General features: G+C 34.3%; 1 protein-coding gene across 2 annotated transcripts; it reads right to left on the bottom strand.

Moving 5' to 3' along the window:
- Positions 1 to 204: 204 nt before the first annotated feature.
- Positions 205 to 10,057, bottom strand: LOC107876696 (vegetative cell wall protein gp1). 2 transcript variants are annotated; one of them, XM_016723563.2, is made up of 2 exons: positions 9,482 to 10,028; positions 205 to 449 (listed from the first exon to the last, which is right to left on the bottom strand). In XM_016723563.2, the coding sequence occupies exon 1, from the start codon at positions 9,883 to 9,885 to the stop codon at positions 9,523 to 9,525; it is 363 nt and encodes a 120-aa protein (XP_016579049.1). In that variant the 5' UTR covers positions 9,886 to 10,028; the 3' UTR covers positions 205 to 449; positions 9,482 to 9,522. The 2 variants fall into 2 exon arrangements, 1 of the variants encoding a protein (XP_016579049.1); XR_007057671.1 differs by lacking the exon at positions 205 to 449 and adding an exon at positions 5,941 to 6,474 and having other exon boundaries at positions 9,482 to 10,057.
- Positions 10,058 to 21,200: the final 11,143 nt, after the last annotated feature.

Genomic DNA, 21,200 nt, shown 5'->3' with positions numbered 1-21,200 from the left:
ATTTAATACCAACAAATCTCATAAATATACATATGAATTACTACAGATGTATTTTGTTTAGTAACATAGATTACTGCGTATGTATTTAACAGTGAACATTGGTTACTACATATGTATTTTTCTGCATAAAAGAGAACATTGATTAATTTAACAGTGAACAATTCATGTCTTGTATATCTTTTTTTTGCAAAATAAATACCTTTAAATCCATATCATTATGTATTTGGATTTGCCCTGCATTATCAGTGATTTGATATTCAATTTGAATACGTTTGCAGCTCAAATACCCATTAATGTGAAATGCCAAAAGATTGTGTAGTTCATTGTATGATGCTATTGTGCTCAACAACATTGCATTAGTAATGTACTCTTCGTAGTTTTGTTCATACGTCCACCTTCCAGAGTGCTTCACGAGAACTGGAATTCTTGCCATTGCTAACTTATTTCACCTAAATTACAAAAAAATGTGTATCTTTAAACTGTCAATAGTTACAATATATAATTACACAAAAAAAAAAATTTAAACAGACTTATACAGTTATAAACGTAAACAATATATACTTACACAACCAAAAACTCCAGCTGAAAATACAATTACAAAATATTTGTTAAACTTAAAATACAAACACAGTCAAATTTTCCAGCCAGAATACAATTACACATTAGTTGTTCATCGTTAGTCCTAAAATCAAGCAACAACCTCCATAATCGAACACATCTAAAATATCTATAAACTAACTTTTAGAAATACAAATATACTCTCAAATTTTAACCCTCAAAACTTCAAAAAATTTGAATTTGATCAACTTGAAAAACTGATTTCGATCACTATTTTGTTCTATCAATTCAATTTACTGTTGCATTACTTTTTACTCGAAATTCATTTACAAATTATTCAAAAATAAATTAACAACAACATAAAAAATTTGAACAATGCATCAGTAATAAATAAAAAAAATTCAAACGAAATAATTCTAACGATTCTGGAAAAAAATTAATAACAATTTTTTTATCGAATTCATTAAATCGGATGAAATTCATATGATAAAAATACAATGATCAAATACCTTCAACAACAGTGATTGTTGAATTTGCAGCTGATGGTTGAATTCGAATAAATTATCCTAAAAAGGCTATAGTTGAATTTGATTCAACAACATTCATGGTTCGATTTAAAACTGATCGTTGAATTCGAATAAATTGAACAGAAGAAGATGCATTCGAATTTGATTCAACAACAGTAATGGATGAAATTCAATCTGATTGTTCAATTCGAAGATATTGAACAGAAAAAGCTTTAATTGATTTTGATTTTGATTTTTTTTGCATGAACACGTTATTATGAAACTGGAATTTGAATTTTGATTACTGCTGTTAACAAATAACTGAAATCACGTGATTTAAGAGGTTTAAATGAAAAATAAATCTGCACATGTAATTCAAGGGTAATTATACAATATTTATCTCAACAGATTTCAGTTAAATATGGATAGCAAATTGATTTGTATTTGTATTTTTATAGCAACAGTTTGTAATAATACAAAATACAAGTTGCTACCTTAAGTAATTATGAAAAGATATGAATCTCATAATTATGGTCTTACGTATGCTATTTGTGAATTATGCCCTTTATCAAACTACTAATTTCACAAGGCCCGTGCTAAGCCCGAGCCCAAACTCAAAATATAAAAGTAATAATTAAAATCTTAAAATATTCATAACATACTATTTTTATTTTATAATTAACATAATCTTGTGATGAACATGTTAAACATGTTTTCTTTGGGTCAATTTGTAATTACTAAAGTTATTAATCAAATAATTGAATATTTTTAAATAAAATTTTGATTTGTGTGGAAGAAGTATTACCGAAGAATTAGAATAAATAAAAAAAACATAAGTAATTCAATATTTTATAAAATAACATGATTTAGAATATTTTAATAATTACAATTCGGTGAAGATTACAAATATAAATTTATTTTTTATGAATTTATGAATACGTAACTTCTTAATTATAGATAGAAATAAATTTATTTTAGTATTTATTGAGTTTTAATTCATTCATAATTTAATGTGGCAAAACTTTTTGAAAAATCTAATTTCTTGTCTTATATAACAAAATATTTCAATGACTTCAAGTATATATAAGAATAGTTACAACCTAAATTTAGAGTCTACTCAAATTAACTTAATGATGATCTATAAGGATATTAAATAATAATTAAATTAAATTAAATTAACAAATTATTTCATTCGATTCATTTATTTGTTGTGTTTATCTTTTACATTCACTATAAAAGATTATTTTATTCATCTTCTTTTAACTATTGATTATCTTTTTTCATGCTCACTAATTAAAAAATAATTAAAATAATGTATTATTTATTATTTATTACGTTACCTTATTTATTACATGATTTTTAAGAATTGAACAATACTAAAAGAACTATAAAGGTTCTAATTGAAAATTATTGCAAACTTTATTTTTGTATTAAATTTATTTTGAAAATAATTTTTTTTTGAGCAAAAGTAATTGTTAATTTAAAATAGAATTTTAATTAAAATGTCATCTATTAGTAGCAAGAAGAGATCAATTACAAGTACACAAGTGAAAATGATTCTAACAAAAATAATAAGGGAAAAAATAAAAATATTTAATAAAAAGACACCATCAATTGCCATGTGTGATAACTTAATTTATTTAACTAAAGAAATAAAATACCGAAAATACCCTTATAAGGAATACCAAAATTTGAGATTCTTCCTTATAAATAGTACTAGTAATATATACCGTGAAAGGGGCTGAGGTTGGAGTCGGCGATTTTTGTATTTTATTTTTTCTTAATCAACAGTGTAGATGCCACGCCTTAATGTATAATGTGTTGATAATTAAATTTGAAATATTTTACAAAATACTTCATCCGTTCAGTTTTACTTGTCACAATTTAACTTGACACATTGATTAACAAAAATAATTAATAACATGATTGTTACTTTACCATAATACCCTATTAAATAATATTTATATTGTATGTTGAAATTGATTTAGAGAAAAAATAATTAATACTAAGGATAAAAAAGAAAAAAAAAGAAATTATCTTTTGTTGATATGTTAAAAATAATAAGTAAAACTAAAAATAAAATCAGAAAATTTGTGATAAGTAAAACTGAACGGAGGGAGTAGTAATAATCAGGATTTGCGGAAAAGTAAGGCATTAGTTGAAAATATTGAATACTAACATTACTAGAAGGAAATTGAATATATTTGAAAAGCACGTAATTTTACTGGTTCCGTTCACTCCATATTTATTGTGAACTAAGATGAGTTAAGAACATTAACTGCGCCAACATGATCTTGATACTGAAGTAGAACAAGACAAAATGACGAGTTCTTACTACTGAGGTTTACGTGGAGTTCTTATTTCATCAATCATTGTTCTGTTTGCTTTTCCATTTCCCCGTATGTCAAAGGGGGTTAGTGTTATTCGTGCAAAATCACAACCAGTAAAATTGACAGAAAAAACATGAAGTTCTAAGTCTATTATAAAAATCTGTGTTTTCTTGAAGAATTTAATCCTCTCAAAAATTTTATGGTAGATCAGAATTTATTAATAAGACATTCATCATCTCCTTTAATTTTGATTTTGTTGAATCGTTAGGGTTCACCACCACTAGGGGACCAGGTCCCTTGAGGAGTTATAAATAATAATAAAAATAAGAACTCAAAGTAAAAACATTAAATAAAGGCTAAATATATACATATAGGCCCCTTAACTATTTCATTTAGGCCCCTTAACTATTTCATTTTTTCCGCATAAGCACCTCAATTAAACTATTTACTTATTGGACCCTTAACTCCTTCACAAAATGTGTCAATTGAGCTCAATTGCTGACGTGACGCTAACATGGCGTGACATGTGTAATGCACTCTCCTAAAGGAGGGTGAGAAATCATTTTTAATTAAAAAAAATTAAACATAAGCAATTCCAACCAATTAAAAAAAATACATTAAAGAATTTTAAAAAAAAAAAAAAAGAAAATAACCATCATCTTCTTCTCCATATCGTCTATCTAATCAATGGCTTCTTCAAAAATCATTCACATATAAGTTGAGTGACAAAGCATAATTAATCAACAAAATTAAACATAAAAATCCCCAACCAATTAAAAAAACACATTATAAGGAAAAAAAAATTAAAAAAAATAGGCATCATCTTCTTCTCCATATCTTCTTCACCATTAATGGCTTCTTTTAAAATCATTCATATATAAATTGAGTGAGAAACCATAATTAATGACTTCTCAGTATCTTCTTCTCCATTAATGACTTCTTTAAAAAACACATTGAAGAAATAGAATAAAATAACCATCAATTTTCCTTAATAAAATACAATTTAGTTTTTTTTTACTTTCTTGTTCAATCTGCAAAGGGGGCTTAGGGGGGAGGGAGGGGGGGTCTCAATCGACAAATGGGGTTGTTTGGAAGAGAAGGTTGTTGGGGGTAGGGAAGGGGGCTGGGGGTGTTTCAATCGACGAAGGGGGGAGGGGTGTTTGGAAGAGAAGGGCTGCGGGGGGTGGGCAAGGGGGCTGGGGGATGTTCAATCGTTGAAGGGGTAGGGGTGTTTGGAAGAGAAGGGTTGGAGGGAGGGGGGGTAATTAGTTTAATTTATTTATTTTTAATTTAGATTTAATTTTATTAAAAAATTATTTTTATAAATATTTTAAATTAAAATGCCACATGTCGTTATTTAATTCGCTACTTTGCCACATCATCAGCGTGTGTATTACACGCAGTTCATATTTTTTGCCACATCAGCAAATTGCACTCAATTGAAACCATTTGTGAAGGAGTAAAGAGTCCAATATGTACCTGACTTAATTGAGGTGCCTATACGGGAAAAGTGAAATAGTTCAGGGGCCTGTATATGTATTCCGTCTTAAATAAATCAATACACAAGATTTTTAAGTGAAAACCTCCTTACTCAAGGGAGGAAAACCACAACCTGTTCTCACAGTCTTTCTCAAGCTCCACTATAATCAAAACAACTTTTGATTACTGACTCCAGCAGGATTTAACTCTAACTCCTTAAGGTTTGCAATACCTCTACTACAAATCCCTTTGTCTTACTCTTCACTTAATCGACTAGCTCTAACTAACCATTCTTAAATAACTCTACCTAAGCAACCAATTGAAACAAAGAGAAAAACTTTACTCACAAACACGAGAGTAAATCACTTTCTAGAACATAACTCAAGATAAGCAAAACTAAAGAACAAGAGAATTTCTGAATCTCAAACACGAGAGTTGTTGCTGCCTTTTGATAGAATGAGATTGCAAAAATCATTGATTGAAATTGATTTCTTTTGCTTATATAAATGTGTGAGAATTTCAGTTGGAATTTGATTGGATCAGGTGTGCATTGTTGTACACTGTGCACCTGTACAGTAATTATGCTTCAGGACAAAACTATGTAGAGTGCGACAGTGTACAACTATCCTTCAGCAGTTATCAGTAATGCATATAACGAACCTGGTCCCTGAGTATGTTTCGTAGTCATCATTAAAACATAGGACAACAATTTCCCATTTGTTTTATGATGGCAAACTATATTCATGAAAAGCACTCAAATTCCCCCTCACTTCAGCACATTTTCAAGAACTCAAACTGATTTTTTCTCCAATATTTTCCCCTTTCTCCAACACTTCCCCTTTCAACTAATCTCAAATCGATTCCTCTCTATCAATTGCACTCCGATCATTCCATTTGAAACCAGGTTCTTAAGAAATCTACCCCCCTCAATGACTCATCTTTCCCTTTTTGGCATCATAAAAAGTAAAGACAGTAATCCAAGTTAATTAAAATGCACAATAAGTTAACTCGTGGCCATTGAGGCATCACTAACATGAATGACAACCATAAAGGAGAGAAAAATAATAGACACAAGTAAAAGGTTCCATTCATTTCATAATCGAAAAGTTACCATACATTGTCATTCAAAAACATAAAGAACTAAACTGATCAGGCACAGGGACACAGGGGAAACACAATGGAAACTAACTCAAGAGATGACGTAACAAGGAGAGTGGCTTAAGAGGGTGGAGGTTTAGGGGAAAGAGACCTAAAGAGCATTGCCATCTTGACATTCTCAGTAGAGTAAGTGTTCGAAAGTTGCTTTGTGAGGTCCTTGATTTCTGCATTCAGATAATTGACCTCTCCAGACAAAGCATTGATTTGTGTCTTCAATGCTGTATTTTCAGTCTTCAGTTCTTCTGAAGCACCAGGTCATGATAGCTGTTATCTCTCAACTTGAGGCGAGTAATTTCTGCATCCTTAGCAGCTAGTTCCAGTCTTAATTCTTCCATCTCCATACTTAATTTTTCTTGGGCATCAATCAACTCTGAAACTTGAGACTTGATCCCAACTTTTTCTTCAACACACTCATTCTCTATTAGTGTGTTTAGAGTAAACATCTGCTTAATAGTACCAGGAGTGTCCTTTTCACAAACAATCTTAAAATGATTGAACACTCTATTTTGAAAATAGACATAATGCATTCCATATTTTTCTTCTTTAACGTGCACAATCTTATACATGTGCTCAATCCTTAAGGCAGACAGACTCGCTTTCAAAGGGACCAGGTCCCTCATACACCTTTCTCTACTTCTTGGGAGAAGTTGTCTTTGGTTTTGCTTTAGAGGACCTGGTATCGCGCCCCATTTTTCTCGCAAAAAGCGAGATTTGAAAGGAAGGTGTTAGTTCACCAGAGTTCAGGTAAGGGTTCAAATTATCTCGAAAGGAAGGTGTTAGGCACCTTTTGAGGACCACAAAAGTGGTTCCCGACCGAATTTGTATTTTACGTGGGAATTCTAGGTGATCAAATAAAGGTCTCTTATTTTATTATTAATTCAATGTTTAACTAAGTGATAAAACAATTAATGAACAAAACATGTTATTTTATTATTTCTAATTTTAATTATCTAAGTGATAAAAATAGTAAACACATATAACAAGACAAGCCAGGAGAAAGAAATAACATAATTTGTAATAAAAAGAGGACTGCTTATATAATAAATCAACTACTCCAAATATTTGGTCTCATTCAGATCAGAACCCCAACTTGTTTAATCATCATTCGACCCACTGGCCGAACTCTTAAACAAGTCATATGTCTTACCTTTAATGTATGTTGAAGATCATCATTTTTGAATGACTACCCGTCCCACCCCACCTAGGTTGGATGTCAAATCTAAAGGCATTCTAGTACAAGGATAAAACTAATGTTTTTAGTAATTCGTATCATCCCGTCTATTGTCCAAGAGGCATCGGACTTTGCTATTTTGGGTTTGTGGTCTAGACAAAATAAAGCTATGTTGCTTAGGACTCGAAACGCATAACACATTGGACGTCAAGTAGCAAGTAATGTCTCACATTAGCCTCTTGGTTATTAAAGAGATTAATGTGATTAACAAGCAAAGACACAATTATTTATGTTAATATAATTAATCCTATAGGCATGATATCTAAATGTTTAACAAGTGGTAGTACGACAAAGTGTTAGTATGACAAAATGCAACTGTGATTTGTGTGTGTAACAATGTGTTGTCAAGTTGTGAAAAGAGAGTGTCAAAAGTGTGGTAAATATGCCAAGGAATTATTCTCACCAATTAAGTGTTATAAACTAATGAGAACATAAGAAATTAATAAAAATATTAAAAATGTATTAACATGATAAAAATGCATTTAAATGTGGGAGAACGAATCAACATGTAGAAATTTCATGTTAAACATATTGAAGTATGTGGAATTTCGAAAAACATGATTAAGTCGAGTACAAATTATGGATGATGACTAAAATATCGTAACCACTCAGTATATTTGTTTTCACCATCATCTTTTTTCTTTTTCCTTTTCTCCTTTTTCATTATTTTTTCTTTTTGCTTTTCTCCCAATAGAGTTTTCTTCATAACCAGGGTCGTACCCTCGACCTCTGGTTAAGCGTGGAACAGCCCCATCCACTGCACCATAACTCATGTTGATTTTAATTCATATACTTATTTGTATATAAATACAAATGATAAATTGCACATATTGACAACTAAACTATTCAAATACAAATAATAAATTTATTTGAAATATATAGTATGATACAAATAAATTTAAAGTAAAAAAATATAAAATGCAATGATAAAAAAAAAAGATGAGAAAAAGAATATAAAAAATAAGAAAAATGACAAAAATGACGAACCAAGAATGAAAAAGGGGAACAGAAATACAAAAAAAAAAAGAATGCAAAGAAATAAAATTGAAAAAGAAAAAAAAGATGAAAAAGAAGAAAGAAAAAAAGTGTAAGAAACGAGAAAAAAATAAGTGGAAAAAATAAAAAAGAAAAAAAAGTAAATTAAAGGAAATAGGAAAGAAAAAATAGTAATTTAAAGGAAAAAAGAAAGAAAAAAGAAAAAAAAAGAAAGAGAAATAAAAGATAGAAAAAATAATAATAAAGGAGTGAGACTGTGGATTATATTTAATTGATAAGAGATGTTATGAATTACATAGGCTAAATGGGATAATTAGAAGCTTATATTATTAACTCATGTAGGTCTGAAGCGAATACGAATGATGAAATAAGAATAAGAAAGGGAAAAGCGAAAAAAAAAAAAGAATACAAAGAAAAAAGAAATACAAATAAAAAAATAAGAAAATAGATGAAAAAATGAGAAAGAAAAAAGAAATTATAAGGAATGAGTAAAAAAATAAAAAAAATGAAAAAGAAAAAAAAGTAAATTAAAGGAAAAAATAAAGAAAAAAGAAGAAGAAAAGAAACTAGAAAATAAAAAAAAAGAAACTTTAAGCATAGATGGGTGATATTTGTATTTAAATGGGTACCCATATTGTACCCATTTTGTCCATATTTGTATGAGCTTTTAAAATGAGTTGAATCCATATTTACTCATTTGAAATATGAGTGATCCAATTCACTAAATATAGGTTAAATGAACTATTTTCACAAATATGGGTTGAAATTGCCACCCAAGTTAGGCATGCTTTCTAATATGTAAATATATTGATGAGCCGCAGAGAAGTCAAGATTAATGCTCTACCGCAAGTACGAAAAATAATCAGATAAACTATTTATTTTGCTTAAGACTTTTCTGTGAGAGTCTTAGTGATAATCAGTTGAGTGTCATCATAATCAACATAATCAGTTGAGTGGCTGGTGCACCACCTCCAACCAAGGAGGTCAGTAATCATACTGAGTGTCAAAAGATTTGGAGATTTCGCACATAACAGTCTAAAGGTATTTAGACAACAGTCTAAAGATAAACACGTAATAAACTGGATTGAATCAATATTCAAAGTCAGATATCATAAACTTTAGATCTAAGAGATTAATTTAGGCCATTTGCATCCAAAGAAAAAAAGAACATGCAAATCAAACCAAAGAAACCAACATGCCAATAACGAGATGAGGAATCGAACCGTATGGTAGTCGGGTTCACCAAAAGGGAACCTCATCGTCCTTAATTCCGACGAGAACATGGCTGGTGAGAGGAGGGGGCGGTTGAATCGCGTCTAGTTTGCCGTTGATGGTTCGCAACTGCTGGAGGCGGGTCCCAGCGGTGACCGGTCGGATGAGGAGGGCGACGGAGAGGAGGCAGCGGCGGCGCCGTTCGCTGGTGGAGCATGGCAGATCTGGGCGCTGACGGAGGCAGCGATGGTGTTGTCGTTTTGGGGGTTTCGCCGGCTGACTTCGCCGGTTGCATGGCTGGTTGGCGGCACGCTAGTCGCTGGTCTGAGCGGTGAATGGGTGAAAGGGGCGACGGCGGCGCGGGGCTTTCTCCGGTGGAGCAGCGGCGTTTGGTTGGAAGTGGTGCACCAGCCATGGCGGCCGGTGGATTGGTGGACGGAGGGAGGCTGGCCGGCGGCAGCAGCCATTGATGAGTTTAGAGAGAGGTTGTAGAGAGAGATCTTAGAGAGAGAAAGGAGCTGCGGCTCTTTCGGATGAAATGGGGAGATTCGGATTTTTATTGTTTAATAAAGGAAATAAAGGTTTCTTTGATGTCAGACGTCAAAGCAGGTTTTGATCGACGGTTGAGATATTAAAGATTGAGAATAGATTAGGATTTGACTAGAATTTAAATGACTAAAATTTAAAAATTGAATCATAATTGACTATGATTGTAATAAAATAGGCTAGAATCGTAAAAAATTGGATAAAATTGGATTAAAAGATAAATAAATTTAGGTAAAGCGATTTCAAATTAGGCTGTTATTAAATTCTAGTAGGGAAAAATAATAATAATAATAATAATGTTAATAATAATAATAATAAATAATAAATAATAAAAATATTGATAATAATAATAATAATAATAATAATAATAATAAAATAATAATAATAATAATAATGCAACACTAGACAATGTATTTGCAAAATGCGAGTGTGCACAATTATGTGAAAAATAATTTAATAAATATTAATAAAATTACATAAAATGTCGTATGTGAGTTTAAAAATTATAAAAATGATACTAAAAGATAATATAATAATTTATGCATTTTTGTCTAAATTATGAATATGACACGCCAGTATGTATTCAATGTAAGAATAATGTGTAAAAAATATTAATAATTAGAATTAAATAATTTTGATAAAATAGCAGCCTAAAGTAATATCGGTAGGTCAAAATTGGGTGTCAATAACTGCCTCTTCGTTGCTTGGGAATGATAAAAGAATCGTCAAGCAATGAAAGTTGACGTAGTAGTCAATTTTGTCCGATCGAGGAAGATTCGTTGGAGTTAAAACGACAGGAGGTGGTTTTTGAAAAATAATATGGCCGAGATTTTGATTTCAAGTCACCTACATATATCTGGTTTTACGAGAATCAGACCATTTGTAGTTCTAGATTTAGGAATAGATAATATTCCTAAAGAATGTCATCGATAAAGGATGGGGCATCAATTGTGGATCAACAAGCTGGGAAAAAATTGAATGGGATTTGGAATAGTGACGTATGGAGAAGTTTGAAAATGTTAAGGTAGGTGAGGTGATAGATGAATAGATGGGGTAATATTTCAAAAACAGAAACAAAAATTATCTCTGTTTGCTATTCCTTCTCCGTTACCTGTGTCTTTACATCGTACTAAATAACAAAGGTTAGGGATGTAAGAAATAAACAATTGACAAACGTAAAGTGAATGTGGAAATAAAAAAACGTATCTATTATATCGTGGAATCAAGGGATTAGCTTTTGGCTTCTCATCGTGGGATCAGTTGTTTGGCTTCTCATAGTGGGATCAACTTTTGGGCTTCTCAATGCATTGTGGAATCGTGTGATCAATTGTTTAGCTTCTCATCATGGGATCAGCTTTTGGGCTTCTCGATGCATTTTGGAATCTTGTGATCGGTTGTTTGGCTTCTCATTGTAGGATCAGCTTTTAGGCTTCTTGATGCATTGTGGAATCGTGTGATCAGCTGCTTGGCTTCTCATCGTGGGATCAGTTTTTGGGCTTCTCATCATGGAATCGTGATCTGTACCTATTAGTCCTGCCATTTTTAGCTTGACTCGGTAGAAATAATTAGCGTGGATATATGTGTGTGTATAGAAGATTGAATAATGTAGTGAAAACAACCATAATAATAATGATAAGAAGAGACAAGAAAGCGTATTTGTTGTACTGTTAGATCAACCGTTGGGTCTTCTCGTCATGATGTCAATTGTACTCCCTTTGATGGGTTGATTCCTGTCATCTATACCTGTTAGTCCTGTACTCAAAGAAAAATTATGAATTTGTAAGAAGGGAGGTTGATTTGTGCTTCCACCTTGACTGAAGTGTCTTCCTCTTGAGGTCATCGTCTTGTTGATGAGTTTCGTTCGGGCCTTCATTCGGGTAGACAGACAGTAAATAAAAAAAATAAAAACCATGTTTGGAAAAAAAAGTTTGTCTTTAAAAGGTAAAAATTCGTTAGATTAAACAAGAAAATTTTGTTGAATCATTGATTGTGACATGTCTTAAGACAGTGCAACATCATATAAGTCTTTATTCTCTTGCCAAGAAATTTTGGAGGGATCCTTAAAAATTTCTGCCCTAGTATAGAACTAACCCGTTGTAAGAATTTCAAAATCTGCTCATAGGAATTTTCGAGGTCGTCTAAAAAATTCTGCCCCAGTTCATAATTTATGCCGACATGGAATTTTTGAGGTCCTCTAAAAAATTCTGCCCCAGTTACGGTACTCCAAGAGAGAGGAAGAGAGTGTTTTATTATGAATTGACCGAACTCCACGGGAGTGCCTACGTATCCCTCTTAAATAGGAATCAGGTCAAACGTAGTTTCAATTACAATTCAAAGGGCGTAAGATAAAACTAAACATAGTATCTCTTAACAACGTCTACATTGATGGGCTTAGACCAAACGATGCCATCCATTTCTGCAAGTATGAGTGCTCCCTCTGTTAAGACTCGATGAACCGCGTAAGGGCCTTGCCAATTGGGCGATGATACAAGCACAATGAGCCTCAAGAGCACAAGATATTGTCAAGGGTCAAGGCTTCAAAATTGATAAATAATTAAAGACTTTTTAGAGTATTTTGAAGCCTTGGTCAAGAGAAGGAAGGGGGGAATTTATACACTCCATAGGCACCTCAAAGGAAGGATAATGAAGACTTTTTACACTCCAAAAGAGCACTCTATAGGCGCCTCCTTTTAAGTCCTCATTAAGGGCATTTTTGTCCTTTGGCATGTAATAGTATAAATAGACCCTTTAGCTTGTATTTTCATTAGACTTTGATGAAATTGGATATTATTCTTAGATTGTAGCTTTAGTCTTGTAGTTTTAGCTCTCAAACTTGAAATTGGTTCCTTGAATACATTTGAAGTTAGGGTTTCACTTGTATTGGGAAATTTGGCAAGAAAGGTGTGCTTGAGGAAGAGTGTTTCCTTTGGGTCATCTAAGAGAGTGGTTTGATCTTACATTGGTGATGTGTGTTTGAAGGTTTGATAGACCTTCTAGTGCTATTCATTGGTGGAAGTGAGGGTCTCTCTATTTATCTTTAATTTCATGCAATTCTTCTTCTTCATCTTCATTCTATGTGTTGTTTTCTCTTTATTTGGTTACTGAAATTTGCATCTTAGTAGCCAATTTCATGTGTTTGGTAGTCATTGGTCTATCATTTGGTATAAAGCCTTGTTTAGGGTTATTCCAACATCCCTAAATCTTGGTTTTAGTGTTCTTATATAGAAAATCTCATAAAAAAGAGTCAAAAGTCAAGAAAATACAAAAAATAGATGTTTCACGTTTTTGTGTGTTGATAGAATTTTAGATCTTGGATCTACATGTTTTTGTGTTGTTTTGGTGGTTTCAAGTGCTAAATTCTTGTTCCCTAACACCTAGGAAGTTTAGATCTACTTTTAGAGTGACGTTTGGTTGATTTTGAGCTAGATACACCATGGTTATGGCGTTTTGAAGCTTCAAGAAGCTAGATTCGTGTGGTTTTTGTGTTTTGGACGTTGGTTGGTTGTGATTTATTGTTATTTGAGCTCACATTGGCCTAAGAAACCTAGATCTACAAAAAATCAGATTTGGAGTTCATTTGGTTAGGGGTCAAACTTTGGTCAACTCTTAAATATTCATCTTGTTCTTCCATGTTCATCAAGTCTTGCTAAGGAAGATTATTCAAAGAGTGTGTTTGATCCAAAAAAGAGAAGAAAGAGAGTGTACTTTGGGTCTGTGAAGAATATTCCTTGGCATATTCATTGTCATCTAAAGAAAGAAGAGACAAAGGAATAATCAAAGTACAATATCAAGTACATTCCAAGTACAAAGGGGGGGACCATTTGTTTTTGAATTCATTTGAAGCTCCAAAAAGGCTTTCAAACCTTCATATTTCCCTCCCAAATGAAATTCTTCTTAACCAAAGGGGTTTTAGGCCGAGACTTGAGAATTAGGGTTGAAAATTTAGAAAACTCAACGTCCAATCACAAGCTGCCACATCATCACTAGCTAATCGGCCAAATTGAGTTCTAAAATTAGATTTCCTAGTTTCTATTTGTTGTTTCTAGTTGCTTTTGTGTTGATTCTATTACTAATTAGTAAACTAGTAATTACCTACTAGTTTGATAATTAGATTAGAGTCCGTTGTTTCACGTTTTCGATTTTTGTGTGATTTTCTCATTTTCAAGTCGTAGTATTTTTATTGGTTCAAGTTCGTGCATCACTTATTTTGAGTCATTTCAAACGAAGATCCATTCCAATTCAAAGCTTCTCACCCAAGTAACTTGCCAAGTATTGTCGGTTCTCAAACACTTGTGAAGGTGAGTGTGAGGTGAGGTTGAGTGTGAGTGAAGTGAGACTTTTGAACTAACTCGTTTGCTCATTTTGTAGGTTATTTTGCTTGCTGATTTTTGCACTTCGTAGGTACATTTTCCATGGAAACCGAAGGTACTACTTCCCAACCTTTGGGAGATAATGTTATGGGAGCTTTGATGGCCCAAATGGAGGCCTTGAGTCGAGAAATGAAGAGCGGAAATGATGCTATAAGGAGTGATATGGATTCAATGAGGGGTGACATGATTAGAATTAGTGCGAGGGTTGATAGACTATGTCCACCAAAATCTCCACAATTACAAACACCTCAAGTCCAAAGATCCTATACTTCACAAAATCTAATGACTTCTCTTCATGAGTTAGAAACCAAAGAGAGTGAGGCCAAGCCTCAAGATGGAGAGAAAATTATTAGTGAGGTACAAGAAGAATGTGAACAAAGAAGGGAAAAGAAAGGAAAAACCATAGGTAGTGAAGTTGGAAGGGAAAAAAATGCTTGATTGTGGATCTTGTCCAAGAAGGACCCTTTTTATTCACTAACCCAAATACTAGCATTTTTCCTAGTATTTTATCTTCTCATGTGCAGGTTCAAGACCCTGGAATTCCCGAGGAGAAGCCCAAGGAAGTTTCCTTCAAGGCCTTGGCCAAAAGTCCCCATTGTGGGACAAGCAAGGAAGAAGTGAATCCAAAGGAAAACCTTGACATATTCCCTTGTAATGTGGAGCATGAGGGCTGCCATGATGTGAAACAAAGTGAAGAAAACACTTTTCATAATCTACAAGGTAACCAAGTTATTTTCTACAGTCCTAAAAACTTGAATTGTTGTGATGTGGCTTGTAGTAGCCAAAGTGGTGTAGTTTCAGATTGGATTAGTCAAGAAGTGTATGAATCTCCCTTTTGTGATACTCTTCGTGTTAATAGGTTGTATAAGGACCAAACTCTTGTTGTGAGTATGCAAGCACTAGTTGATCCTTTAGATGACAAAATCAATTCTTTTCGTAAGAATGATTTGTGTCCATCTAGTGCTAGCACTTATTACTTGAATAAGGTTCCATTATCATGTGATAAGAGTATTCACAAACTACATGACCCTCTTGTAGATAATAGTACCTTGGTTGATGTCTTCACACTTGATTCCTTCCTATACTACCTCTTTGCCTATAATGATAACCATGTTAATTTTGAATTGATATTATGTAGAGGTAGTAAGCTTGGTGGCTGTTTTCCTTTATTGAATGAAGATGATTGTGAGTTTGATTCTCTAGTAAAAGGAATGGCTAACCTCGGCTTAGATTTTTGCCTATTTCATCCATTTGATCCTGGTATACTATTGGGGTAGGGAAGGATGTGTTTCAGATTGCATTCCTTTTTCCTTGATATCTCTATTAACCATGTCCTTTGTGATGCTTATAGTAAGTATTTCATGATTGTAACAAAGGATAGTTGGGTGTATTCCAAAAGTGTACCTCCTTGGCATAATTGTATTAGTGATCTTGATAAAGTATATGGTCCTTTGAACGTGTGTAATGAAAGCCCTTATGTTAATCTTGTTCATAATGACCTTGTGTTTGTCCTAGTGGTGGGTAATGCCTTGAATGATTGTGAACTTGATAACCTAGTAAAAGGAGTGGGCCATCTCGACTTAAACCTTCATCATTTGCTCCTATTTGACCCCGGAATACTCTTGAGATGTGAAGTATATAGTTGCTGGTCGTGCTCACTTATTTTTTATATTGATGCTATTCATGTCTTTGTTATACTTTATGCTAAGATTTTTATGTCAAAAACCAAGGATATGTGGATTTATGTCAAGTGTGAGCAACCATGGGTTGATGATATAAGTGTGGTGCTAATACTAACCCTCCTACCAAGAGGATTTTGTGTTTGTTTTTGCTCTCTCTTTGGTTTTTGCAAGATCTGAATTTAAGGACAAATTCCTTCAAGATGGAGAGAATGATACAAGCACAATGAGCCTCAAGAGCACAAGATATTGTCTAAGGGTCAAGGCTTCAGAATCGACAAGCAATTAAAGACTTTTTAGAGTATTTTGAAGCCTTGGTCAAGAGAAGGAAGACGGAGAATTTATACACTCCATAGGCGCCTCAAAGGAAGGATGATGAAGACTTTTTACACTCCAAAAGAGCACTCTATAGGCACCTCCTTTTAAGTCCTCATTAAGGGCATTTTTGTCCTTTGACATTTAATAGTATAAATAGACCCTTTAGCTTGTATTTTCATTAGACTTTGATGAAATTGGATATTATTCTTAGATTATAGCTTTAGTCTTGTAGTTTTAGCTCTCAAACCCGAAATTAGTTCCTTGAATACATTTGAAGTTAGGGTTTCACTTGTATTGGGAAATTTGGCAAGAAAGGTGTGTTTGAAGAAGAGTGTTTCCTTTGGGTCATCTAAGAGAGTGGTTTGATCTTACATTGGTGATGTGTGTTTGAAGGTTTGATAGACCTTCTAATGCTATTCATTGGTAGAAGTGAGGGTCTCTCTATCTATCTTTAATTTCATGTAATTCTTCTTCTTCATCTCCATTCTATGTGTTGTTTTCTCTTTATTTGGTTGCCGGAATTTGCATCTTAGTAACCAATTTCATGTGTTTGGTAGTCATTGGGCTATCAGGTAAGAATTTACCCTTTGCCTCATCTTGATGTGGAAAGATTCGATTGAGAACCAGTTGTCCTGGTGTGAAGTATCTCGGCCTAACGTTTTTGTTGAAAGCTTTGGCCATTCTATTTTGATAGAGTTGATCGTGACAAACTGTATTTATTTGTCTTCCATTAATAAGTTCCAGTTTCTCGAATCTGCTTTGTATCCATTCAGCGTCACTCAATTCTGCTTCCTGGATGATTCTCAAGGATGGTATTTCGACCTCAGCCGATATCACTGCTTCATTGCCATAAACCAAAAAGTAAGGCATGACGAGTAATGTGAAGGGTAGTTTTTCATGCCAATGTCGGCTATTGTCAACCATCTTGCGCAGGATTCTCTTGATATTCTTATTTGCGGCCTCTACCGCTCCATTCATTTATGGTCTATATGTCGTGGAATTCTGACGCTTGATCTTGAAGTTCTCACATGTGGATTTTATTAGGCCATTATTGAGGTTGGAACCATTGTCAGTGATAATGGATTTGGGAATTTTGAATCGGCAAATGATGTTACTTCAAACGAAGTCGTCCACGACCTTTTTTGTGACTGGTTTGTGAGAAATGGATTCTACCCACTTAGTGAAGTAGTCAATTGCAACAAGGATGAACCTGTGACCATTGGACACGGCCGGCTCAATGGGACCAATGATGTCCATTCCCCAAGCTATGAAGGGCCAAGGAGAGTTGGTGACGTGGAGCTCTTTGGGAGGAACTCGAATCATATCAGCATAAGTTTGACACTGGTGGTATTTCTGAACGTAGTGGATGCAATCATTTCCCATGGTCAGCCAAAAGTAACTTTCTCTCAATATATTTTTTGCCAACATGAAGTTGTTCATATGTGGACCACTTGTTCCTAAATATACCTCTTCAACCAGCCTGGATGCTTTTTCAGCCTCGACACATCTTAGTAAACCCAAATCAGGGGTTCTCCTGTACAAGATTTCCCCATTTAGAAAAAATTGATTGGCTAGCCTCCGAATGGTGCATTTTTGGACACTTGTCGTATTCTCAAGATAATCTCCACTTTTTAAATACCCTTGTATATCTGTATAGCATGGTTTTCTATCCAATTCCTCTTCAACATGGAAGCAATGTGCAGGCTACTCATACACGTGGATGGGAACAGGATCAATATAGTTTTTGTCTGGATGTTGGATCATGGAAGACAAATGACCAATGCATCTGCGAACTCATTCTGGATTCTCGGGATATGTCTGAACTCTATCTTGTGGAACTTTTTGCTTATTTCTTGCACGCATTCCAGATAGGGTAGGAGCTTTGTGTTCTTGAAAGCCCATTCACCTCGTACTTGATGAATCAATAAGTCTGAATCTCCAATCACCAGTATCTCTTGGATATTCAAATCGATTGCCAAGAAAATCCCCAGGATACAGGCTTCATATTCGATCATATTATTTATGTAAGGAAATCTGAGTTTAGCCGAAACGGGATAGTGTTGGCCAGTTTCTGAGATCACGACGGCGCCGATTCTGAATCCTTTGAAATTTATAGCTCCATCGAAGAATAGTCTCCAACCATCATATTCTTCAGAGATGTCCGCTCCTATGAATGCCACCTCCTCATTAGGGAAATAAGTCTTTAGCAGTTGGTACTCATCATCCACAGGATTTTTGGCCAGATAATTTGCTAAAGCTTATACTTCTACCGCCTTCTGTGTGACATAGACTATGTCAAATTCACTTAACAATATTTTCCATTTGGCCAACTTTCCAGTAGGCATCGGCTTCTGGAATATGTATTTCAATTGATCCACTTTGGAGATCAAATAAGTAGTATGTGCTGAGAGATAATGCCTTAACTTTTGAGCTACCCAAGTCAAGGAGAAACGGGTGCGTTCCAGTAGAGAATACCGAGCCTCGTACAAGGTGAACTTCTTGCTCATGTAGTAAATTGCTTGTTCTTTCTTTCCTGTCTCATTATGTTGTCCTAGAATACATCCAAAGGCGTTGTCTATCATAGATAAGTACAATAGCAGTGGCCTACCAGGTTCAGGAGGAACCAAAACTGGAGGGTTTGACAAATAATCCTTGATCTTGTCGAATGCATATTGACACTCCGTTGTCCATTCTATAGAAGCATCTTTCTTCAACAACTTGAAAATTGGCTCACAAATAACCGCGGATTAGGCTATAAATTGGCTGATGTAGTTGAGGCGGCCCAAAAAACTCATGGCATCCTTCTTGTTTTTTGGAGAAGGAAGATCTTAGATTTCCTTGATCTTGGCTGGATCCAACTCTATGCCCCTATGACTGACGATGAAGCCCAGTAATTTTGCCGCAGGGACTCCAAATACGCACTTTGCCGGGTTCAACTTTAGATTGTACTTTCTTAATCTGTCAAAGAATTTTTCCAAATCTGTCAAATGACTTGTACCCTTGTTTGATTTGATGATGACATCTTCAATGTAAACTTCAATCTTTTTGTGGATTATATCATGGAACAGAGCGATCATGGCCCTCATGTAGGTGGCCCAGCATTTTTCAGACCGAATACTATGAACTTGTAGCAGTAAACCCCCTATAGAGTAATAAAGGCAGTTTTCTCAACGTCATCCTCATGCATCTTGATTTGATGATAATAGGTGAAGTAATCCACGAATGATTGTGTTTTATGCTTAGTGCAATTATCAATCAAGATATGAATGTTCGAGAGCAGAAAATAGTCTTTGGGGTTGGCTTTGTTGAGATCCCTGTAGTCTACGCAAACTCTGAATTTCCTATCCTTCTTGGGGACAGGTACAACATTGGCCAACCAGGTTGGATACTTCGTCACTCGAAGAATACCAGCTTCAATCTGCTTTGAGATCTCCTCTTTGATTTTCAAACTAAGATCAGGCTTGTACTTTCTGAGTTTTTTCTTGACAGGGTGACAGGATGGGTCATTGGGCAATCTGTGAGCCACTATTGAAGTACTTAGACCCGTCATGTCGGTATAAGACCAAGCAAAGACGTCCGGATGCTTTCTCAAGAACTGGATGTACTCTTCTTTTTCTTCTTTAGACAAGTGAATGCTGACACAAGTATTCTTTATGTCTTCAGGAGACCTTATGTTCACTATTTCTAATTCTGTGAGATTTTCCTTGGGTTTATCTTCGAAATCTTCAACCTTATTGACAAACTCTTGGGGAATTTCGACTTCTTATGTATCTTCTACTTCAGTTATATTATGTTGTATTGTCTCATTAGATGTTACGATCTCAGATTCAACAGTTTTAAATGTGATTTTACTAATAGAAAAAATAAAGAACATTAATAATCGAAAGAAATATTTTATTAATAGTGTGAATGTCTTGAAACATAATGCTTAGCATGAAAATAAGGAAACTAAAACTTCAAATCATCTCGAATGATCGAGTTTATTAAGAAAAGAAATGCTAAAAACTTCAAAACTATGTCGAGTCTACCCAAGTGTTCGACAGGGCCTGGATAGAGTGACAGTCCAACTACTGGCGACGACCTTTTGTTCATAGATCTGTCTAGGGGATTCTCCTTCTTTGCTAATAATGACATGTCAACCATCTTCCTTGGTCAGAAAAAGAAACTTCAAGCTTTCCAATATATCTTCTTCACCATGATCCAAAAAACCGACAGAACGGAAAGGCTCATGTAGCGTAGGCAGAGGATTGGGTAGAGGGCGGTAGTAGCATTTCTGAGGCGGCTCCTAGTCGAGGTACTCTTCTAGTGTATTTGTATCCCAAAACAAATATGTCTACCTTAAATCGCGGTTGTATGGGCTCAGCGATACCCTGCAGTCTTTCTCCTAAACCTGTACCTGGTTCGTAACCTTTCATCATCTTTTCACCTATATATTTCTAAGTTTTTTCGTCAGAAATCATATTCACCTCTGTGGTTTCAATCTCATCTTGGCCTTTGGAAGTGAGGAGGGTGTCTTTTATCACGAAGAGACCTTTCAAAAATTTTATTATTTTATCAGCCTCATTTTTACTATCCTTGAGAAACCCCGCAGACTGAAAGATTTGATATAGTGACAGTGCAGAGTCAAGTGTGTCTCCGTCTTTGCTTGCCTCTCCATAAATTGCATAGCCCATTCCGCAAGTGTACTCCTTCTCCTCAAATTCTAAAGGATCAACTATCCCTTGTAATCTGGCGCCAAGACCTTGTCCTATTCTTATCCCAACCAACGCACGTAACTTAAAGCATCCAGAGGTTTCTGAGGTTGTATGTAACTTACC

The sequence above is a fragment of the Capsicum annuum genome, chromosome 7, assembly GCF_002878395.1.
Source record: "Capsicum annuum cultivar UCD-10X-F1 chromosome 7, UCD10Xv1.1, whole genome shotgun sequence".
Classification (NCBI taxonomy): domain Eukaryota; kingdom Viridiplantae; phylum Streptophyta; class Magnoliopsida; order Solanales; family Solanaceae; genus Capsicum; species Capsicum annuum.
This window is presented reverse-complemented; position numbering and strand designations above follow the sequence as displayed.